At 39.9% G+C, this 19,873-nt stretch overlaps 1 protein-coding gene across 5 annotated transcripts in view; it reads left to right on the forward strand.

Annotated features, from left to right (window-relative positions):
* MAP3K15 (mitogen-activated protein kinase kinase kinase 15) overlaps nucleotides 1-19,873 on the forward strand; it is an 87,254-nt gene that overhangs the window by 9,747 nt on the left and 57,634 nt on the right. For 3 of the 5 annotated variants that reach the window (XR_010826150.1, XM_066981146.1, XM_013184008.3), the window contains exons 2-3: nucleotides 16,048-16,187; nucleotides 19,560-19,583. Coding sequence is in view for 4 of the 5 variants with exons in the window: in XM_066981146.1 (XP_066837247.1) it covers nucleotides 16,048-16,187; nucleotides 19,560-19,583 (164 nt within the window). In the remaining variant the exon portion in view is untranslated. Of the gene's footprint in view, nucleotides 1-8,551; nucleotides 8,726-16,047; nucleotides 16,188-19,559; nucleotides 19,584-19,873 lie in introns of those variants that run through there. The other 2 variants (XM_066981156.1, XM_066981158.1) reach the window with 2 other exon arrangements.

A 19,873-nucleotide genomic window follows, 5' to 3' on the forward strand; every position in this document is an offset into this window, starting at 1 on the left:
GTGCATGGCCCCAGCCTTGGTAAGCGTGACCTTTCATTGACTGAAGCGGGCTCTGCTGCCAGGCGCAAATCCAAAACAGTAGTGGCGCTGCTAAAAGAGTACACCCCCAGCTTTCTGCTCAGCTGGGGTGCTGTAGCTGAACCCAGCATTAAGGGAAATACTTTGGTTTACCGTAGCTGAACATCTGGGCACATAGTTGTGTCTAGCATATACTGCTGTTAGGCTTACATTCTCTTGAAACATTCTTAAATATCTGTTTAAAGAAAGAAACAAAGGGTAATTGTAAACAGAATAATCCTGTGGTTCTTTTTAAACCTGTTCCCCTGGGTATCATTTTTCTTGTTTCATTTTTGCATTAAGTTGTAAGAGGAAATGTCTAAACTCTCTGCTGCTTGTGTCCTTCTCTTTTTCCATTTAGGAGAACGTGCCTGCATGCACAGAGCCATAGCTCCGTGACATGTGGTCGTTGGCCTCTCAACAACTTGAGAGATGCTGTTTGCTTAGTGTCTGAAGCTTTTGAGGTGTAAAATCAAATGTATTAGTTCTGTTTAAAATAAATAAATACAAAAATAAATAACATGTAAATCAACATGATAATGAGCTTTCCCTAAAATTCTTCATCTTCCTACTAGCGTCAGCGGTGCTTTGTATGAGTTGGAACTCTGTTGCCTCCAAGAGCATTGAAAACAGAGTTGTAGATTCATGAAACTGATTGTAGAGAGAATAGGAGGGGAGTTACCTTGTTTATACTTGGTATAGTGCTATTCCCTGCCATACTATATACTTTGATTTTGTTACTAATATTTAGTAGCTAGCTCATTCAGAAGACATTGTGTATCAGAATCAGTGTAAGGTTTGGCTAATGCAGCAAAATACCTGTCTGTTATAATTTCTCAAAGTTGAGACTGGCTGTATGACTGGCTCTTCTCTTGCTGCCTTTCACTCACAGCACTTGGAGAAAGGTGTTTTTTGTTCCCCCCCCCCCCCCCCCCCCCCCCCCCCCAAATTCTAATTCATGTTTATGTTGGGGGGAGAAAATTCTTGTTCATCTTGCCTTTGTTCTGAGAGTGACAAGCTGGAACAGGAGTAGGAATTTGTGAATGAAAACAGTTACAGTGCTATATTCTGTGTGAGCTGCTTTCAAACAGCAACAGACCAGTCATCTCTGCTGCTTTAATCTTAGCTGGAAATAAAAATTTGCAGGAGAAAAGCTCCTGCAAAAAAAATGTTTGCAGTGGTGTTGCTGCTTTGTACTAGGCTTCTTTACTTAGCAGGGCTTCTGTGTGTGCACTGCTGTGAAACAGAACAACTCTCTGCTTTTGTCAGCATCGTCTCTGCCTTTTGTAGAAATCTGGGTTGTTTCAGGTATTTTCCATGTGCTTGACATACTCCAGTCTTTATGTTGTCAGCGTGAGAAAAGGATGTGATCACCCAACTCAAAGCCAGACATTGTGCCTCTGCCTGCTAACATTGTGCATGGTCCTTAAGCTAACTGGCAAATTATGGAGTCTGGTCGTGGAGAAAGTATCCAACCCAGAGTGAAAGAAAGTTTGAAAATGTTCAAGTTGGATTTTTTGTTTCTATTGTAACTAGATTTTAGAGTTGCTTAAACTTTTGCTTATTTTAATAACTACTGTTCAAAACTAGGTAAGTCTTGATACCATTTTTTAAAAAACAAGCTGATTTGATTATGTGGCTTGCAGTGAAGACTGCACATAGGAATGCTTGATTTGTGTCTATTTTTATTTTTCCCTTTAATGCCTATTTGGATTCCTTGTTTTATTATTACGATCACCTCTTTGAAGATACAGTACAACTTCGGAGAAGAATAACAAGTTACCGTCATTAACTTTGGGTATTTTAGACAATTTTAAAGATGGTTATCAAGAATTTAGTTTGTCCACTCTAAACTTTGTGGCATACTTCCCACCATGATGATTCACAAGGTATCGATTGCTATGTACACTTGATCCTTTTCCTTCAATATGACCGAATTTGGATTTTCCACCTTATAGTCCTTGAAAGAGCTGGCAGTTGCTATTCTATCTTGTCTGTTTAGTAATTCTGCAGGGCCTCAGATCTATGGTAGTTACTCAACCCTAACTTTGACAAGTGCCTCATCAAAGCTGATAAAGCTTTGAAGAGTCACAAAAAACAAGTGCTGCAATGTGTGGTATAGATCCCTTCCTCCTCCTGGAGTATATGTTGCTATGCATGAAAATGGCCATGTTGTCATACTTTCCTGAACACTTTGAAAGTATTTTTTGAAAAATATGCTGGTTTAATCTCGTCTTGCACAGTTAATACTTAATTTCAGCTAGTAAACCACAGCTGAACTCTGATTCCAAAGGAAAAAACAGCAAATGCCCACTCTCAGCAGCATTTTAGGGACATGGTTTAGTGGGCGATACTGGTGGTAGGGGTATGGTTGGACCAGATGATCTTGGAGGTCTTTTCTAGCCGTAATGATTCTGTGAGTTGACGTCCTTTCATAGCCTGGGAGTCTCATTGTCCAACTGCAGACCAGAACGCAGTAAAAAGATGGTCCTGGTGGTCTGAAGGATCAAATAGGAACCGTGCTGTGAAAGTTGTAAACTGATTTCTGGAGTGGCTAATACAACAAGTATTAGTTTTTTTGTACTGCTTAGTTCTGATCAGTCATCTATCTGTACAATGCTACGCTGTGATCACTGGGACAAAGCAGAGAAGCAGTCCTAGGATGAAGATGTGTGAAGCCGGGGTGCAGCTTTTTTTAATTTTTTATTCCATTTTTATTTTCTTTGCTTATCAACCCCAAATCTGTAGAAACTAGTCTTTCCCCAGAATATGAAGAAAAGTGTGCTTCAGCAAGAAGTACCAGAGATTTCCTCAAGTCTGTTTGGAACCATATCCTGTTGATTGCAACAGCAGAGTAAAAACTTCAGCAGTGGATTCAGCCATGTAATACACAGAACATTGCAACTATAATCACCCTGAAGAGGCAGTTAACAATAGTTGTGGAATTGAGTTTTCAGTAAAAAAAAGCCAGTGTATCTTGGGATTTATTAAATACTTGATGGTGTATTTTTTTCCCCTCTTTTAAGCTGAGATCTTGTCAGCATCCGTGCTGTCATCTTCTGAAAACTTTATGCGTACATATATTTTGAGGTGAGCCATTCTACACTCTAATAAATGACAGAGACCACGCTTAGAGGCTTGCTATTAAATCAGTTTCATGTGATTCAGTTTGTCTGCTGAATCACAACTTGGAAGTACTAATATTCCTCTGATTCTATAGAGATCCCATGATGATTAGCTTTGGGTTATAATTTTTACTTATGTTCTAAGTTAAACTAGGGAAATGTAGAATGGATGTGCTGTGATAGTGAACAAGCTGGGTTCGTGCTTAATGTTCCCCATCTGCAAGCTGGAAGTAATAATATGTACTGTATTCAGAGGGTAGGTAAAGTAGATAATGTTTGCAACTTGCTTTGGAAATGAGAGCTTCTACTGAAATTCCGGATTGTATTGATCACTACCCAGTGCCTGGAAATAGTTTTCTCATTTTTTTAATGGATGTTGCGCATTTTTGAAGTGACAATATTTGGTGGTACATCAGGATTTTTGCAGTAGTTCCCACAGCTTTTAGGCTGGCACGTGACACTTGTAGTGTTTACAGGCAAGTTAAAAATAGCAGATTGAGTCCACATCTGCCCAACATCCAGAGTATTGAGTCAAGAGCTCTGTATATGAGTGGAAGTCTCTTGGCCAACCAAGAATCTGTGGTTTTCTCTAAACTTTATTTGCCTTGCCACTTTAATAATGCTGCCTGTTTTCAATTAACAATTTATTCATGCATAACTTATTGTACTTTACATGGTCCCTAAATGAAAGGCTGAGAGGCTATCCCAGTAAAGAGGAAATCTGTGATCTAGCTATGAGGCTGAATACCTCACACATTGGTAGTGATGGAGCTGTTTCTTGATGTTTGTTTTTTAAAGATTATTTGAAAAGAAAATAGGATCAAGAGTAGGAAAGTCTAATTTATCTATATATGCTAAAGTTTTCATTCTAAAAAAAAAAAAAAAGGAAAAAAAAGATTTTCAATAGCTTTACCCAGACCCATGAACTTTAGTGTACCAAAATCTTTTTTCCTTCTTTCCGTTGTCGTGCTTTGTATTTTGATTACTTTGGGCAGAAGATGAAGCTCAGCATAATTGGATTTTTTCAAATGTTTTTGATGTATATTGTTGACCAGTGTGTGACCTGCTGGAGATGTGCAGATTTGGCAGGTTTTTTCTGCTCCCCAGCCAAAGTATTCAATGGTAAATGATGGGTGACTCTTAAGTGGTTTAGTTTGGATAAATGTTGGAGCTTATCTACACCTCCTTGGCCTAGAAATCGATTTGCCTGAGTTGGGGAGGAAGGGACAGCCCTTTTGTTGAATTTCATATTCTTCTTCTTTTCGCTTAGGCCAGACTCTCCCATAAAGATTCTGTTTTTGTTTTTGTTTTTTGTTTTTTAATAATACTTCAATCCCTTTCACTGCCTATTACGACCCAGCGTAGGAAGTGCGGAGGTGTAAGAGAAGTTAAATAAAGTTCACCTTTCTTATTCCACCCCCCTTGAACTACAGGCAAGGTTCAAGTGAGGTTCAGGGTTGGGTGTTTTTTCTGTACGCTCTATCTACTGGCGAGCTCAGCTCTAGTAAACATTGCAGTGGAAATATTCTCATGTGACGCTTGGCACACAGCTAGTGCAGCAGGCAAGTGTGAAGAGCCTGTTTTTAATTTACTCCACTGTTTCCCTCTGTTAAATAGGGCAATGAAATGACAGGTTCTTCAGAATTACCAGGCTCTTTAACTTGCAGTGAAATTTAGGAGAGAACGTTATCCTCAGTGAGCTGGCATAGTTAAAAGTATGTATGATGTGAGACATTTACTCTTTATGGCTGCCTAGCATCTATGTCAAAGCTTTTAATATAGTAGGAGCATAAAAGCAGGCAGAATTACTGAGCAGGTATCTTGTTCTCAGAGAGTCTGTGATGGGTGAGTATTTTTGTAGTGTCCTGGGTATGTAGATTTAGAGCCCTTTTTCAATCACTGATAATAACTTGGGGAAAAAGAGAGAAAGGAGTGACTTCTGGAAGCTTTGTTTGCCTAATGTCTGAATAACGAAAAGGGAAACAAATGCAGGTTATTTAAATATGTCTTGACAATGTTTGAGTGCTGCTTTGTCAGTGTTCATTTGGGTACATTTGGGTATCAGGGCTGAATGAGCACGTGGGAAGTGTAAATAGCTGTCTATTTTGAGTAGGGATTCGGGCATACTGATTGCTTTGTAGACGCTTAGCTGTTTGGCAGATGGAAGTTAGTTGCTAAATCACACTTTCTGAGTTGTAACTCATGCCTAGGAACAATTAGATAGTAGAGGGGAATGGCTTAGGTAAAACGTTAGGAATGGGGGATGTCAACTTGCAATAGCAAATTATTTAATTTGCCTTTTTTATTATTGTTATTTTTTTTACTTCAGTTGGGTGCATGGTTCCGTGGTTGAAATAACAGTCACTGTAAGTGTAAGTACTTCGGCACTCAGTAAGTATGATTGTACAACAGTGTGGATGACTGTTCTTTAAGAGGTGTTTGTGCGTGCCCTGTCTCAGCCCAGACTCTGTCCTACTTACAGTATCTGATTGTTTAGCTGCAGATGCAAATATGTTTTATTATATTATACACAAAAAGTGACTTTCATGAAAGTAATTTTTTAAACTTTTATTTCTTTCAATTCTTGTAAAGCCTAACAGTTTCTTAAAGTGCTTTTTCAGGAGGCTGGTAGCTGATACCACTCCCAGGAGGACTGATAGGTGCAGTGACAGGCCTCCTATCTGCTGCTGTGCCTGCACTAAGTTAGGCAGAAGTTATCAAATTAAATATGGGCTGAGGGATAAGATCAGAAGTATCCAAACTCTAAGGGGAGGATGGAGTGGAAAGGAAGGGAAGCAGAGAGCATGGGTCATGGGAAAGAGGTAGGAGTTACAGGCAGGCATGAGCATTCATCTGCCTGAGCCATGAAACCTCCCAAATGACTAAGATCCAAGTGATCAGATCTCCCTCTCAATTTTTAACCCAGGAGCTTGAAGGCTGTAATTTCACAAGGAAATGGTATAAATAGTGACCTCTTGCGCATGTCACAACTTTCAGAAACCATGTGGCATGCAGACCTTGGCAGGACCCATCTGATTTTAATTGTGGTTGGTGACTAAAGATCTGTGACTTTGCATATGTGGTCCTGGAGTGGGCAAACTTTTACAGCCCTTCCTCAAGGAAGGGTGTGTGCGCAAAGAGGTGTGTACCGGGTAAGTTTCCAGTGACAGTGTGTGCAGGCTTTTTATTTATTATTATTATTTTTACTGTGGTCTCTCTCACCACTGAGTTAGGTCCCTCGGACTTGAGGCTGTGTTGTTCTCAGGACATCACAAACAGCGGTATGAAATAAAAAGTAAAGTCTGTTTCTAGCCTTAGTATGAATGTCATTGGCTTACAGGGAAACGCAACACTTGCATTTGGCTTGAAAGGTAATTGTACTGGGAATTTACTGAGTAAAAATTTCACCCATAGGCCAGGAGCACCCGGTTTACAGAAAACTTAAGTAAGAGTCAGGTGTTCAGGGACTCCTTTGGAAATCCTAGCTGTGGGTCTGAACTGTGCCAATCCTTCCTTTTTGTTCCCTGAGGGCAGAGTGCCTGCAGGTACAGTCCTGGTGAGGAAGAGCCGTAGTTCGTCTCCAGTGGCCACCAACTCATTGCTCAGCTGGTGGGAACTAGCTGCAGGAAAATACCTGCTGAGGTGACATAAATTGTGACTGAAATGCTCTAATGGTTGAATCTGATTCTTCAGAGCAGAACTGCTGGAATCTATGGAGCGACTTTGTTGCCCTCAACACATTCAGTGGGAGTGTCTGCAGTTATCTTTGACTCCCTTCATAGCTAGTGGAGAGAAAAGGGCACATTTGGGCTGCAGTTCTGCTTGTCCTAAAGAAGGCTTTTGAATGATCAGATGAGTGATGCTCTGAAAATGCTTTTCCCCTCTCTGCATTGATGATGAGGGGAATGCAGACTGGCTCATCTGAGGCCAAACACCTCCTTTGTGTCTGACCAAATCACTGCTGAATCTTAGCTTTGGAATGAGCAACATTTCTTGAGGCTAGCAAGAGTAATTCTAGATAGCCTGACTCTTCTGACAGATTTCTTTTTGGTGCAAGGAAGTACTCTGGCTTCTTAATTTGGCATGAGAGGATGCTGAACGTTGACCAAAAGAATAGGCTTCACAACACAGTCTCAGAAATGGCTGAGTTGGTTTTAATTAAATCTTTTATAACAGAAAAAAAAAAAAACCAAACCCACAACCAACAACAAACCCACGCAACCTCAAGCAAAGACTAGCAAAGTTAAAAGAGACCGAAAACAAAGCTTTGTCACGGAAAACATTAAGCAATTTTGAAGCTTAGGCGTACTCTGGTTACAGTGAATTACACATTTCCTAACTTCTGCAATTCAGTATTGCAAGAAGAGTTCTCTGAGGATTAGTTCTTTGTTTCCTTCTTTCCCTAAACAATTAATGAAAGAAAGATATCCACATTGTCTGACCTCTTCTGAGTGACAGGTGATTTTCTGGTGTTCCACTTCCAATAATGCAATATTTTCTACTTCACACTTGTGCAGAAGCATTAAAGGTGCGTTCTGAGTTTGGATGTGCCCTGTATTATGTCAGCTGCATTACTTTTCTTCACACACTGCTTCTTGAAGGTGCACAGGTGTATTCTGTTCTGGCAGAGCCCGAGGGACTCTCTTAGGAGCTGAGTTAAATATAAGCGCAGACGTGCTCTGGACAGAATTTTTGCTTTTCTGGATTAGTAGAACTGCATTCTAATTTTAGAGCAGTGCCTTCCCTTCTTTGAAACTTATAGTTTTACTTTGAATTTAATTATTTTAAAAAATCTAAGAATATTTTGTAAAGCTTTTGCTTTTTGATTTCCAAGGATTTTTGGAAGAACCCATTTAACAGCAGAGAAAATCCTTAATATGCAACTAAAGGGAAAGAACTGAAAGCTTCAGGTGATGTATCTAATGAATAAAGAAACCCCAAAACATAAAAATAAATGAGAACTTAGGTTCCAATGAATCCCTAGACCCAGCAGTATTGCTTACCTACTGTAATTTGTTCTGCTGCTTTTACTAAAGAGTAGTTTCTTAGGCAATTTAATTTTTGGAGCAGATTATTTTAATAATAAGGAATGCATGTCAATTATAAATATAGCATGAATACTTCATCATAGTGTAGTAAAATTGATAGTTTTAAATGCTAGTTTCTCCCAGTTTGCAGTAAGCACTACTGGAGCATGAAAAATATGTTCTAGTTCTATTTTTAATGCGTGTTCTCTGTACCCGAGGGCAGATGAAAGATGCATTATCTGAGTGCAGCTGTAAAGTAACACCCCAGTGCTGACATGATTAGTGGCTGCAGTGTATTTGGGTCTGAATATAACCCTCTTTCGGAGCTGACTGGATGCAATGGGTACTCATGCAGGGCTGTGGAAGCTAGAGATGAGCACTGGCCCCTCAGCCTTGCCCACGTTGCTGTTTTGGGCGGCCATCTGGTTTGCACTGTATCCCCAGGGGCAAATTTGCTGGATGGGAATTGTTGGTGCTGAGGCTGGTATTTGAAATTCAGAGGGCAAAAGGTCACAGGTGAGAACTGAAGCCAAGAACAAGAAGTTTCTGGTTGTGACTAAAATAAATATTTGTAAAAAAAAAAATAATTCTTCTGCTCTTCGCTTATGTTAAAATGCTTTCAAGCTCTGTGTATGTGCCATACTGGTTGCTTTCATTACTGGTTTTCCTCCAGCTACATGTGCTGCTGTTTCTTCCAAGCTGGCTTATTCTGCTGGCTGCTTCTTTGGACTTCAGATTTGACCACCTACATGCATGGCTATCCAGAAGGAGCTCTTTCCTGCATCCTTTTAAGCCTCCAGGGGTTCTCCCATCAGTTTGAAGGGAAGCATATGAGTCATCTTTGTGATCTGTACGTGAAAAACAAACGTTCTGCCTTCCTGATCTCCTCTTCTCTTTCAGAGTGCAATCCAAGGCAGAATTTTGGTAACTTCTATCCATTCTAGTAGCTTGAAAACTGCCACATTTCAGTTTTTTTGTCTTGGGAGCTGAGACACCTGAGTTTGAGAGCTGCAGACACTTTAGCTGCATTGGAAGGAGGAGATGCCTCGCTGGGCCACGTGAAAGCTCTGCTGGATGCTCTAGTGTGCATCTGTACACTGTGTTTTCCTGACACTTTGCTTAACGCAGCTGTTGCCGGCTTTGGCTCTGGGGGTGAGACATGGCCAGCCGCAGTGCTCGTTCCAAATGCAGCAGAGCAGTTAGCAATGCTGTCATGTAGGGAAAGGCTCATCTGAAAAACGAAGGTTTGCAGTTTCTTAGCAACAGCAGGGCTCTGGATTTGCCTGGTCCTCTCTGGAAAGTTACGACAGTTGCCTTTCCTTAGCTGAGGATGCCTTTTCTGCTCAGCTAATACATGGTTAAAATGACTTCTTCAGCATTCATGGTATTCAGGTTCACAGAGCAGAATTTGGATTCAATGAGCAGACGTGAGATTGCTTTCCAGAGCAAGTTTTGACAAAGAGGAAGGAAGAAAGAAATGCAAAAGAAAGGTCTGACTTTTTGTGTTTTTCTGATCTGGTCTGACTTTTCTGGTAGTGTTGATTTTTGGAAGGACTGTTTCAGTCTTTTTTTTTTTTTTACCTTCTATTTTTGCTAGATGGGGTGAGCACAACTCCTAGTTTTTGGTGCATGGTGCACCTTTCTTGCCAATAGGTCATTTTGCTATGTAAAACCTGTGGCAGGTGAAGATAAGGTTGAAGCCACACCTGAGTAAAAGATAAATGGCAGTTTCCTTGTGAGAAGACAGATTAGATGAGTTGCCCTGGCTTTGATAAAGCCACATGTACCTGAAATCGTCACTTTACGACAGTCCTTTTGCCTTCCTGAGCAAACAGGTGAACAACAGAAGAGCACATTTCAGAATTTTTGCCATTTGCATGGGTTTTCAAAAGTCCTAAAGCGCTTAACAAATTCATTAGAGCTGGCAAAAATGAGATATATTTAAGTTGAGATTTTGCTTTATTTTATAGTCAGAATGGGTGTAGATGGATTAATACACCAGAATTGTCATGTAATTTTCTCTGTCCTCTCATCTCCATCCTGAGATAATTATCTTTAAATAACTATGTAAAAATATTTGGTCAATATTAAAGTTGTCCCCTTTCTCAAATTTTTGATTGGTATCATTAACAAACCCCATAGATCTCACTGTTTTTTCTTCAGAGATTACTAATGTGAATAGAAATAAAAAATAATCTTTTTTTCCCAAATGAACATCCAAGGAATCATGCCTAATTTCATTCTTAAATTTCCTCTATGGTGAAATACCTCCAGTATGATGCTGTGCTTCCTTTTCTGAAGTAGGAAGTGGGCTGAAACATGTAGGCAGAGCCCAGCCTCAACTGAATTCTTGTGCAAAACTTGATTGCAGTTTATAAGAACAACTTGCCTTCTTGAGGTGCATCGTAAACTATTTCTAAGCTATTGCAATTCATTTGAATTTCAGTTTGCAATGAATATTGCAATTCACGTTTGTGAGTGCTTAAAGGGTGAGAGGTTCCACGATTGCTGTGTCTTTTGGTCCAGCTTAAGTAAAAGCTGCAAAGGGTTCCTAGTTTCCAAATACACTTTAAGCATTACCAAAATTGTTTCCTCTAAAAACTTTGGTATTCTTTCTTTTAAAGGAACATGCAGACAGGCAGAAAAAAAAACATTGTGTGTATCCTTAAGTTACAGTTTCTTGAGGACAGTTATGGTGATTGTTTTCTCTTGGAGCATTGCTGTTCTTCAGAAGAATAATATGGACAGTTTCCTCCAGTGTATTTCATGGGTAACACATTTGTTTATTTGCTAACTATGAAGGATACAGATCCAAATCACCAATAATCTGAAGCAGTAGCAATCCGAAGCTCCATAGCTGTTCCCAGGATGCTAGAGAATAATAAAGGACAGAGTTCTGTATTATTTTCCTCCAGCAAGGTTTTTGTTGCCATTTTAAGGCATGGTTTTTTAATGTATATTAAAATTCTAAGTGATTAAAAATAATCCATAAAAACATACTAACATTCATGCTTTCCACCCAGATAAGGCTGGATAGAGATAAGCCTTGGACTAGAACTTGAAAGCAGTGCAGACTTTTTCTGGCTTTTTCTTGTTCGGCCTTCTAGATTCTATTAGACTTTCGGCATATTTCAGGCCACTTCTGCACTTTCTCTTGTTTACTGTTTTTCACTGACAAATCCAGAAACTTGGTGTAACACGTTATTTTTGTTGTTGCTAGCAATGCCGTAAATCCTACAACACTCATGTGAAGACTTGTGAGTTGCTTAGATCATTAAATTATATAATGCCTTCAGGTGCTGTCCAGACAGAGGTTGAAACCAGAGGATTTAATTCTCTATAATAATGTTTTCCCTGTTGAGTAATTTATTAGTTCCATAGTCTACTGTTTTACCACAGGTAATGATCTCTAATCTTCATTTCAGTTGTCATAGTTATTTCTGGTTCCGGCCTGGTCTCTTAAGACATGCTAGTGTTGAAATATATGAAATGTGTAATGTAAGAAATTATTTACGTGCCATCTGCTGCAGCAATGCAGAGACCTAATCAAGATTGTACTAGTAATACTGATGAATTGCTTTAATGCACTATAAAATACACATAACGTAATTGCTTTACAATAGAAGCAAAAGCTTAGACAAACTGCAATCAACTTCTTAATAAAGCAAGATCAGTTTTTAGGTTCTTAACAAGAAAACTATTTTCAGCGTGAAAATAGTTTTACATGCAACAAGAGAACTGAAAGGACAAAAGTTGAAAAGATCTCTTATGCTGAAGAAGAAATGAGGAAGGACACATTTTTACATGGATGTTCTTCAGAATGTGAGTTTCTGCTACAGAAACGAAGCAATGAGTTTAAATGTTTTGTTCCAAAATTGGGGTCATCCAAAATTGGTTCTGTGTAACATTAAACACATCCTAACCCCTCCCACACCTTGTGGTGGATAGGTTGTAAAGATCGTTGTAGTTGTCTTAGAAGTCTACCTTTACAGAAGGGTTGTACCTTCCCTTACTCTGTGCCCTTCCTAACCCTTTTATTATTGCATAATTATTGCATAAAATTCATCATTCGTTGAAAGATTTGTTCAAATTTGGCATTAGCTCTTGCTTCACACTTGTTTGTAATGAAGGAGGTCAAACCTATATTTGGAAGGAGAAGCCTGGAAGTATGTTTTTTTTGCTTGTTTTGTTTTGGACAGGCTCTCCTGACATGGAGGATGGGAGTTGAGGATGAAATGCGATTGACTTATGTTTCTATTCATAAATCAAGCTTTGCTAAGCAGGTACCATTGTTGTAGTTTTCTTTTATGTATTTCCTGAACTCTGTAAATAAGGAAATTATCTCTTCGCAACCACACTAACTATGTGGTTGTAACATAGGGCCCCATGCCTGTGTTTCAAGAACTGTAGATGAAAGATTTTAGCGTCAATCATAAGCAAAACGCATGACAACTGGAAGAGCAGTATTTGCTCTAACACATTATTGGCATTGTTCCTTGAGTGATTCACAAAACTGCCTACATGAGGAAGAGGGATGTAACCCTGAAAGCAGTCGTCCTGGGGAGTGTGTTTAGACCCAGAGATCAGTGGTGCTGAACACCGTACTAGCGGTACCACACTACCCTGGGTGGTTCAACAAGGCTCAGTGCTGGGTCCTGCACTTGGGGCACGACAACCCCATGCAATGCTACAGGTTGGGGGAAGAGTGGCTGGAGAGCTGCCCAGCGGAAAGCGACCTGGGAGTAGTGGTTGGTAGCCGGCTGAATATGAGCTAGCAGTGTGCCCAGGTGGCCAAGAAGGCCAAACGGCATCCTGGCTTGTATCAGGAATAGTGTAGCCAGCAGGACCAGGGAGGTGATCATCCCCCTGTACTCTGCTCTGGTGAGGCCATACCTCGAGTACTGTGTTCAGTTTGGGCCCCTCACTACAAGAAGGACATCGAGGCCCTGGAGCGTGTCCAGAGAAGGGCAACGAAGCTGGTGAAGGGCCTGGGACACAAGTCCTGTGAGGAGCGGCTGAGGGAGCTGGGGTTGTTTAGGCTGGAGAAGAGGAGGCTCAGGGGAGACCTTATCGCTCTCTACAACTACGTGAAAGGAAGGTGTGGGGAGCTATGGGTTGGCCTCTTCTCGCAGGCATTAAGTGATAAGTCAAGGGCAAATAGCCTCAAGTTGTGCCAGGGGAGGTTTAGGTTGGATATTAGGAAAAAATTCTTCACTGAAAGGGTTGTGCATCGTTGGAACAGGCAGCCCAGGGAAGTGGTGGACTCACCGTCCCTGGGGGTCTTCAAAACACATGTAGATGTAGAGCTTAGCAAAGTGGTTTAAGGATGGACTTGGCAGTGCTAGGTTAAAGGTTGAACTAGATGATCTTAGAGGTCTTTTCCAACCTAAATGATTCTATCATTCTTTAGTAAGAATTGGTTGTCGGTCAAATTTGCGTTCATTTCCTGGGCTCACCAGACTCCAGCAACATTTCATTAGCACCTGATGAAGCTGTTCTGTAAGTAGACACAAGCACTCTTTCCTCCCAGCTCCAAGCCTGCTGCTGCTCCTGCTGGAGGAAGGTGTGGAAGCCTCCCTGGGAATGCAGGGTCTCAGCACTGCTCTGGTCCGCAGCCTCCAGCACTTCTGGTGCTCTGCTTCACTCTGCTGGCATTGGCTTCTGTCTCATCCCTTGATTCTCATGGTCAGACTGGATCCATTCAGCTGTCTTCCCGGGGCTTTTTATTTTCCACTTGAACGTATATTTTTGTGATACCATCTTCATCTCCTCTGCTGGTCTTCAGTTTGTTTTATTTCACCTTATTCACAGTTGTTTATTCGCAGCTCGTGAACACAAGAAAAAAATCATTCTCATACATCACCATTTATCTGTGTGAATGAATATGTAAGTGGTGAATAATTCCCCTCTTTAAGGCAGATGCTTCTGTTCTTACGCCCATTTAACAGGGTTCTGTGCTGCTTACGTTGTTACCTAGCAGCAGTCAATAGAAGACAAATTTCAGTTGTAGACTACTATTTGTGCAGCAATGAACTGCGTACAGCCTTGTTGCAATAAACTCTGTTATGGATCATTGCTCACATTGTATTGTAAAATGCAATATCTGTGTGCTACATGAACACATTGTCTAAATTCTCTCACCAGGAAGGCGGTTTTGATTTCACAGCACTCTAGTTCCACGAAAACAGTTTATATAGGCACTAAAACCAGTCCAAGATCTTAGACTTTTTTTTTCTTAGACGTAGTTTGACTCTGGGTCTGCTTGTTCCTTCATCTTAATGTTTGTTTTATAGATCACTTGCATTTTTCCAAAATGATTAAATGATTTTTTAATGTTGAGGGTGGGGATAATCTAGATTTGGATGTGTGTATGGAGCTGGGGTTTACTCCTTCACGCCCTCACAGTTTTTCACCCTGCAGTGTGCAGTATACGAAGAATTATGCCCATGCTGTAGAAAGCTCACTAAACAGGCACTGGAAAGGGGGATCAGTAGATGGTGCAGGATTTGAGGTTCCTAAGGGGTAATGGAATTTTTGCATGTAGCCGTGATTTATTTATTTATTTATTTTTGTCCCAGCTCTTGAAGGGCAATGTTTTGGTTTTGAGGCACATCATTTTCAGTGGACTCCAGATAAAATACCCAGGTGGAATTCTACAGGAACGTGCATTCATTGCAGGTTTTACCAAGAGCTCGCATACTGAGTGCGGGGCATTGAATCTTGTGATGACTAACCTCGGTGAAGCCCACACATCAGTCCTGCTTTTGGACTTCTTGTTTATTGGTGTCTCACCCTTCTCTGTCGTTCCCCATAGATACAGGAGCTGTCTGTTAACAACTTCAGAGATGCAGGATTTACTGCCCAGCTGCACTGAGTCTCTGGAATCCGTTTTGAACCTCAGACTGCCCTGTGGTTTGAATGCCAAGGCTCTAGTTTTATGAATACTTTGGATTTAAGTTCATCCATCTATCCCACAGCAGTGAAAGCAGACAGTCATAGAGATACAGACCTTCAGAAAGCTTTAAACCACAGCTTTCTTAGCTAGCACAGAAGATACAAAGATGGAGGGGAAAACTCAAGATAAATGTCCTTTTTTCCAGTTACCTTTTCCCTCTGTACTGGCCTTTAGGCTTGTATCCGAACCAGATGGTGAGTTCCAATCGTCTCTTCTGCCATAGCATGGGGTATTTCTCCTTTGTTCACTGCATAAGTCGTCTTCCACTAACATAAATTTTCACTTCCATTTCTGACTACTGTGCTACCCAAGAGATGTGGAAGTCTTTCTCAGGCTACCTGTGTTGAATCCCTTCATTCCAGCCTCCCCCAGCCCTGGCTTGAACTCCACAATGCGTGTAGCTTTTAAGAGTCAACTTTCGTAAGCTTTTTCTTTTTCCACAGGTTAGGAATTTCCTGTACTCCAAACATCAGCCCCTTAAGATAAGGGGCACTGTCTTGCATTTTTCCTAAACTTTCAGCTGCACTATTCTCAGAGATTTCCCCTGAAGGTTCAGAGCCTTCCACCTTACTGGGTGTTCTGACTGTCAGGCCTAGCTCAGAGCAAACATAGACCTGCTTCTTCACCTGATGCAGTGACTTCAAACTGTGAATTCATATATGGTACCTCATAGTTATTGTAAAACTGTGATCGTTTCCTGGACATGGTATCTTAAATGCATGGTAAAATTTACTTGTGCCACGAGAAAATGATCCTTATTTGAGCGTATTGATTTTGTGTGTCCAAATTTATGTGTAATTTCAAGATTTATTTTAAATTCTTTGTAAGAACAAAATGGATTTTAAGACTATTAGCACTTTTTTCCCTCCTTCTCTCATTTCAGATGTTGCGGTTGTGGATATGAGTGATATTTCTAAGCAACCATCACTGTTCTACCACCTCGGTGTGCGTGAAAGCTTTGACATGGCAAATAATGTTATACTCTACCATGACACAGATGCTGACACTGCTCAGTCTCTCAAAGTAAGGTTCTCACTTCAAAATCTGCTTCATTTCAGAAACACTTTTAACCACCTGATCCTGCAAACATTTGTGTTTTTTTCTTTTTTTCTGGAACTTCAACTGAATGTGATTTCCTGATGGCTATGTAACAGAATCATATTAAGAATTATGGATACTATCTACAAGCAAAAACCAGCAGTGATTAGAATAGTATAAAAGCTTGTTTATAAGTAAAGATCCTTAGTGCTGTACTGAATTTGCTTCACATGGTTAGATTTGGAAGTGAGGTCTAATTTTCCTTTCCACTTCCTCTCCTTTTAATTAGAGTACGTGTTTAAAAAAAAAAAAATTATGCATTGTATAATAATGACACTTGAGCAAGGAATGTATTGCAACCTATTCCTACTATTGACGCCCTTCTCATAGATAAGGTTAGTATTTCCTAGGTTCTGAGTAGCTAAGACTACAGGAATCTTCTTTTTATTGCTCTTTGAAGATAAGCAGATCTTCATCATATCTTTTTATAGGCCTCTCCATTCATTTTTATAGTAGGGTAATACATGCTGTACACTTAAGTCCTGTAATTGCTGTTCTGAGTGCAAGTCCTGTGTTGTGGATGTTTGTCTTTCACAATGTAGGTTTCCTTTGGTTTGGATCACATTTAGACAGCTCTTCTCTGTGTTACCACCTACTGATTCTTTTAATATCATTTTCTTGCTACCCTCACTGAGAGCAGTGTTGTTCATGCTTTGTGTGTTTTTTTTTTCTTTTTCTTATTTATTCTTCTATGTTTTTCATTCCACTGGTCTCCAAAATCCTTCTGGAAATTCTCCAAACTTTCTGGACGTATAAGAATGTTAAGTTTAATGTTAATGTTGTATGAGTCTTCTTGTTTCTTCCTCAAAAAGCTGCGTTCTGTCACAGCTTTTTTTCCTCTTTTTTTTTTCCTGCTCTCAATGTCATTGATTTTACTCTGTGTCTAGTACCCCATACTTTCTTTCTGCAAGTGGTGGTCCACATGTACATTCCCTTTCTGTGTGACCTGGATTCTCAAGAACTCGGAGATGGAGCCTCTCTCACCCTGTGCTCAAAGAAATAAAGCAGATAGGTGCTAAGCACACTTGCATGCCTTCCATTCCTCTGTCTAACTGGAGTGGGCAGGCGTACATCTATTCATCTTGCAGTGGTAATACACCTGACTACAAAGATCTTTTGTTTTTAATTTTCATTAACATGTTTTATCTTTTTTTTTGTTCTCTCTCAGACGTTCTGATCAGCTTAGTTCTCCCCAGCATGTGCCAAAGTTTGGAAAGCATAGGCTAGTCATCTTTGTCATCGTCTATCTCTCTCTGCCTAATGAGGACCTCTGTGGATGGCTTTGATTTCTGCACTTTGTGCCAAGCACATAGGCAAGCTCAATAGCTGGAGTGATGAATGATATCCACTCACATCTGTCCATTGGCCAGATATTCAGATTGTTCATTGCCAGAATTTGCAAGTCTTTGCAGTGTCAGTTCTGAGGCTTCTAAGGGTGTACAGCCCAAGGACAACCCTGGGGACCTGGGAACACTGGAGCATGACTGGATCACATAGAGCTAGAAAAGCTATTATCTGCCTTCATCTCTCTTCTGCTAGAAGCCTATTAGTGCCACTGAGGTCCCACTTAACCTTTTCCTTATTTCGTGGTTGTTTGTGTAACCTCCTTGGCTGACATAGTAAGATGTGCCTGTGGGTCAGAAGTCTTGATTTAAGTTGCTGTAAATAAGTTGGAGATCACCTGGATTGAACACTAGAGTAGTTGAAGCAGGACACTGCCATATGGTTCAGTCCTACCCTGATGTCCTTGATACCTCTTCTGTAACTGAACTCAAGCTCACAGTTGGATACTGTTCAAATACACTAGTGCACCTTTCTTCTTAGGAGTATTTCAGAAGGTGGGTAGGGATTGTTCTTAGGATATTTCAGTGAAGAACATTTCATGATCTCGTGACATGTTTCATGGTTTAGGCGCTGAATAGTTCTCAGAAGCATTCATTTCTACCCCAGCAAGAAAATAATTTATCAGCAGCAGATAAAGCTTTACTGGAGAAGCTTGTTTAGCTAGGTGGACATGATTATTTTTAGACATGTCATATTTCAGATGTCTAAACTTTCCATCATTTTTATTCTGAAGTATTTTATTGGCCTGAAGAGTTTGAATTAATCAATAATTCTGTTTAGGTATAGGAACCTTAGTATGTATTGTTGACTGTCTGCTGGTGGTTCTTTATTTCTGACTACTTTGGCCATTTTTTTTTTCTTGCCTTCAGGAATTTATTACTTTACTTAGATCTAGGTTGCTGTATATGCTTCTTAAGAGTGGCTAGCCTAATTATTATAAAGGTGATATTCCTGCTATTACTCCTACTGGGAAGAGCTGTGAAGTTCAGACAGCCTGACTTTATGTAGCTTATTGCGTAGAGCTATCCTTGAAATTCTCCCAAGAGTTGTCTCTTCAGTTTCACCAATGTCCTTTCCAAAACAGCCTAGTTCCAAACACATGAAAGATAGATAGTCTGGATTTCAAGAGGATCATATTTGCAGAACGAAACCTCTTAGATGGTCCCTGACATTTGGTCTGATGTTGTACATAGACACCATCATTTCTGTGCAAGTGGGTTTCAGGCTGTTGGATGTGAAGTTACTCAAGCAAAATTATCTTAGGTTGTCAGATGACATACAATTAAATGATATCAAAAACCTTGCTTAGAAACAAGTCTATATTTTTGTAGAGTGACTTATCTGGAGATCTGTTTATTTTACCAAGTAGTATTCATTGGACATGCAGGCCATTGCAGAAGGAGGAGAAAGTTACCAGCAACTGGAGATCTTTGAGATCTGGTTTACGTGTCCATTAAATTATCATCTGCCTCATGGTTTCAATATCTCTCTTTAGATTTCAAGATGAGAAGAACTAAGGTGTAGGGGTGTGTTGGGCTGTGCCCATCTGGGTAGGAAAGGGGCCAAGGTACCTTAAGGATACTCTCTTAGACGAAAAAATCTCCGTCTTTGAATGCTTTTGTTTCACAAATGTTCAGTCTGTGACAGGGTACGTGGAGTGCCCATCCTGAGAAACTCCAGTTAGTGGCAAGTCCTAATTTTCTTCATCTTTTGTATGCTGCTTTAAATAGGTTTCTTTTCTGAATCATTAATTCTTTCCTAACCTGAACTACTGAGACTTCTCTTGACATTATTCTGTCCCTTTACCTGGAATTTGCTTTGGCAGGAAATGTGAATTATGCTGTGAAGAACACATTTGTGTGTGTGTATATATATGTATACCAGTTATTTTTACTGAACATAATAATTCACAATAAAAATGACTAATTATTTTTGTTCTCTTTTTTTCTCCAGGATATGGTATCTCAGAAAAACACAGTAAGTATTAAATCTACATTCATTTTAAAACACAAAATGAACACATTTGAAGCAACTCTAATAACAAAACTGCCAAGCATATATATGTTCTATACCGTAGAAGGAGGTCTGTTTTCCCTATGTACAGTTCAGACTAGTGGAAATCTTGTTGAATTCCTTTCCAAAGTAAAAAAAAAGTAATTTTTAAATCTAACTTTATTTTTTAAAGTTCCTTTTAAGTTCTAGAAAGGTGCCAGTAGATATGTTACACATGTAGGTTCATAGATCAAAATGAAAATTCAGAATTTCAA

Source organism: Anser cygnoides, chromosome 1, assembly GCF_040182565.1.
Source record: "Anser cygnoides isolate HZ-2024a breed goose chromosome 1, Taihu_goose_T2T_genome, whole genome shotgun sequence".
NCBI lineage: Eukaryota > Metazoa > Chordata > Aves > Anseriformes > Anatidae > Anser > Anser cygnoides.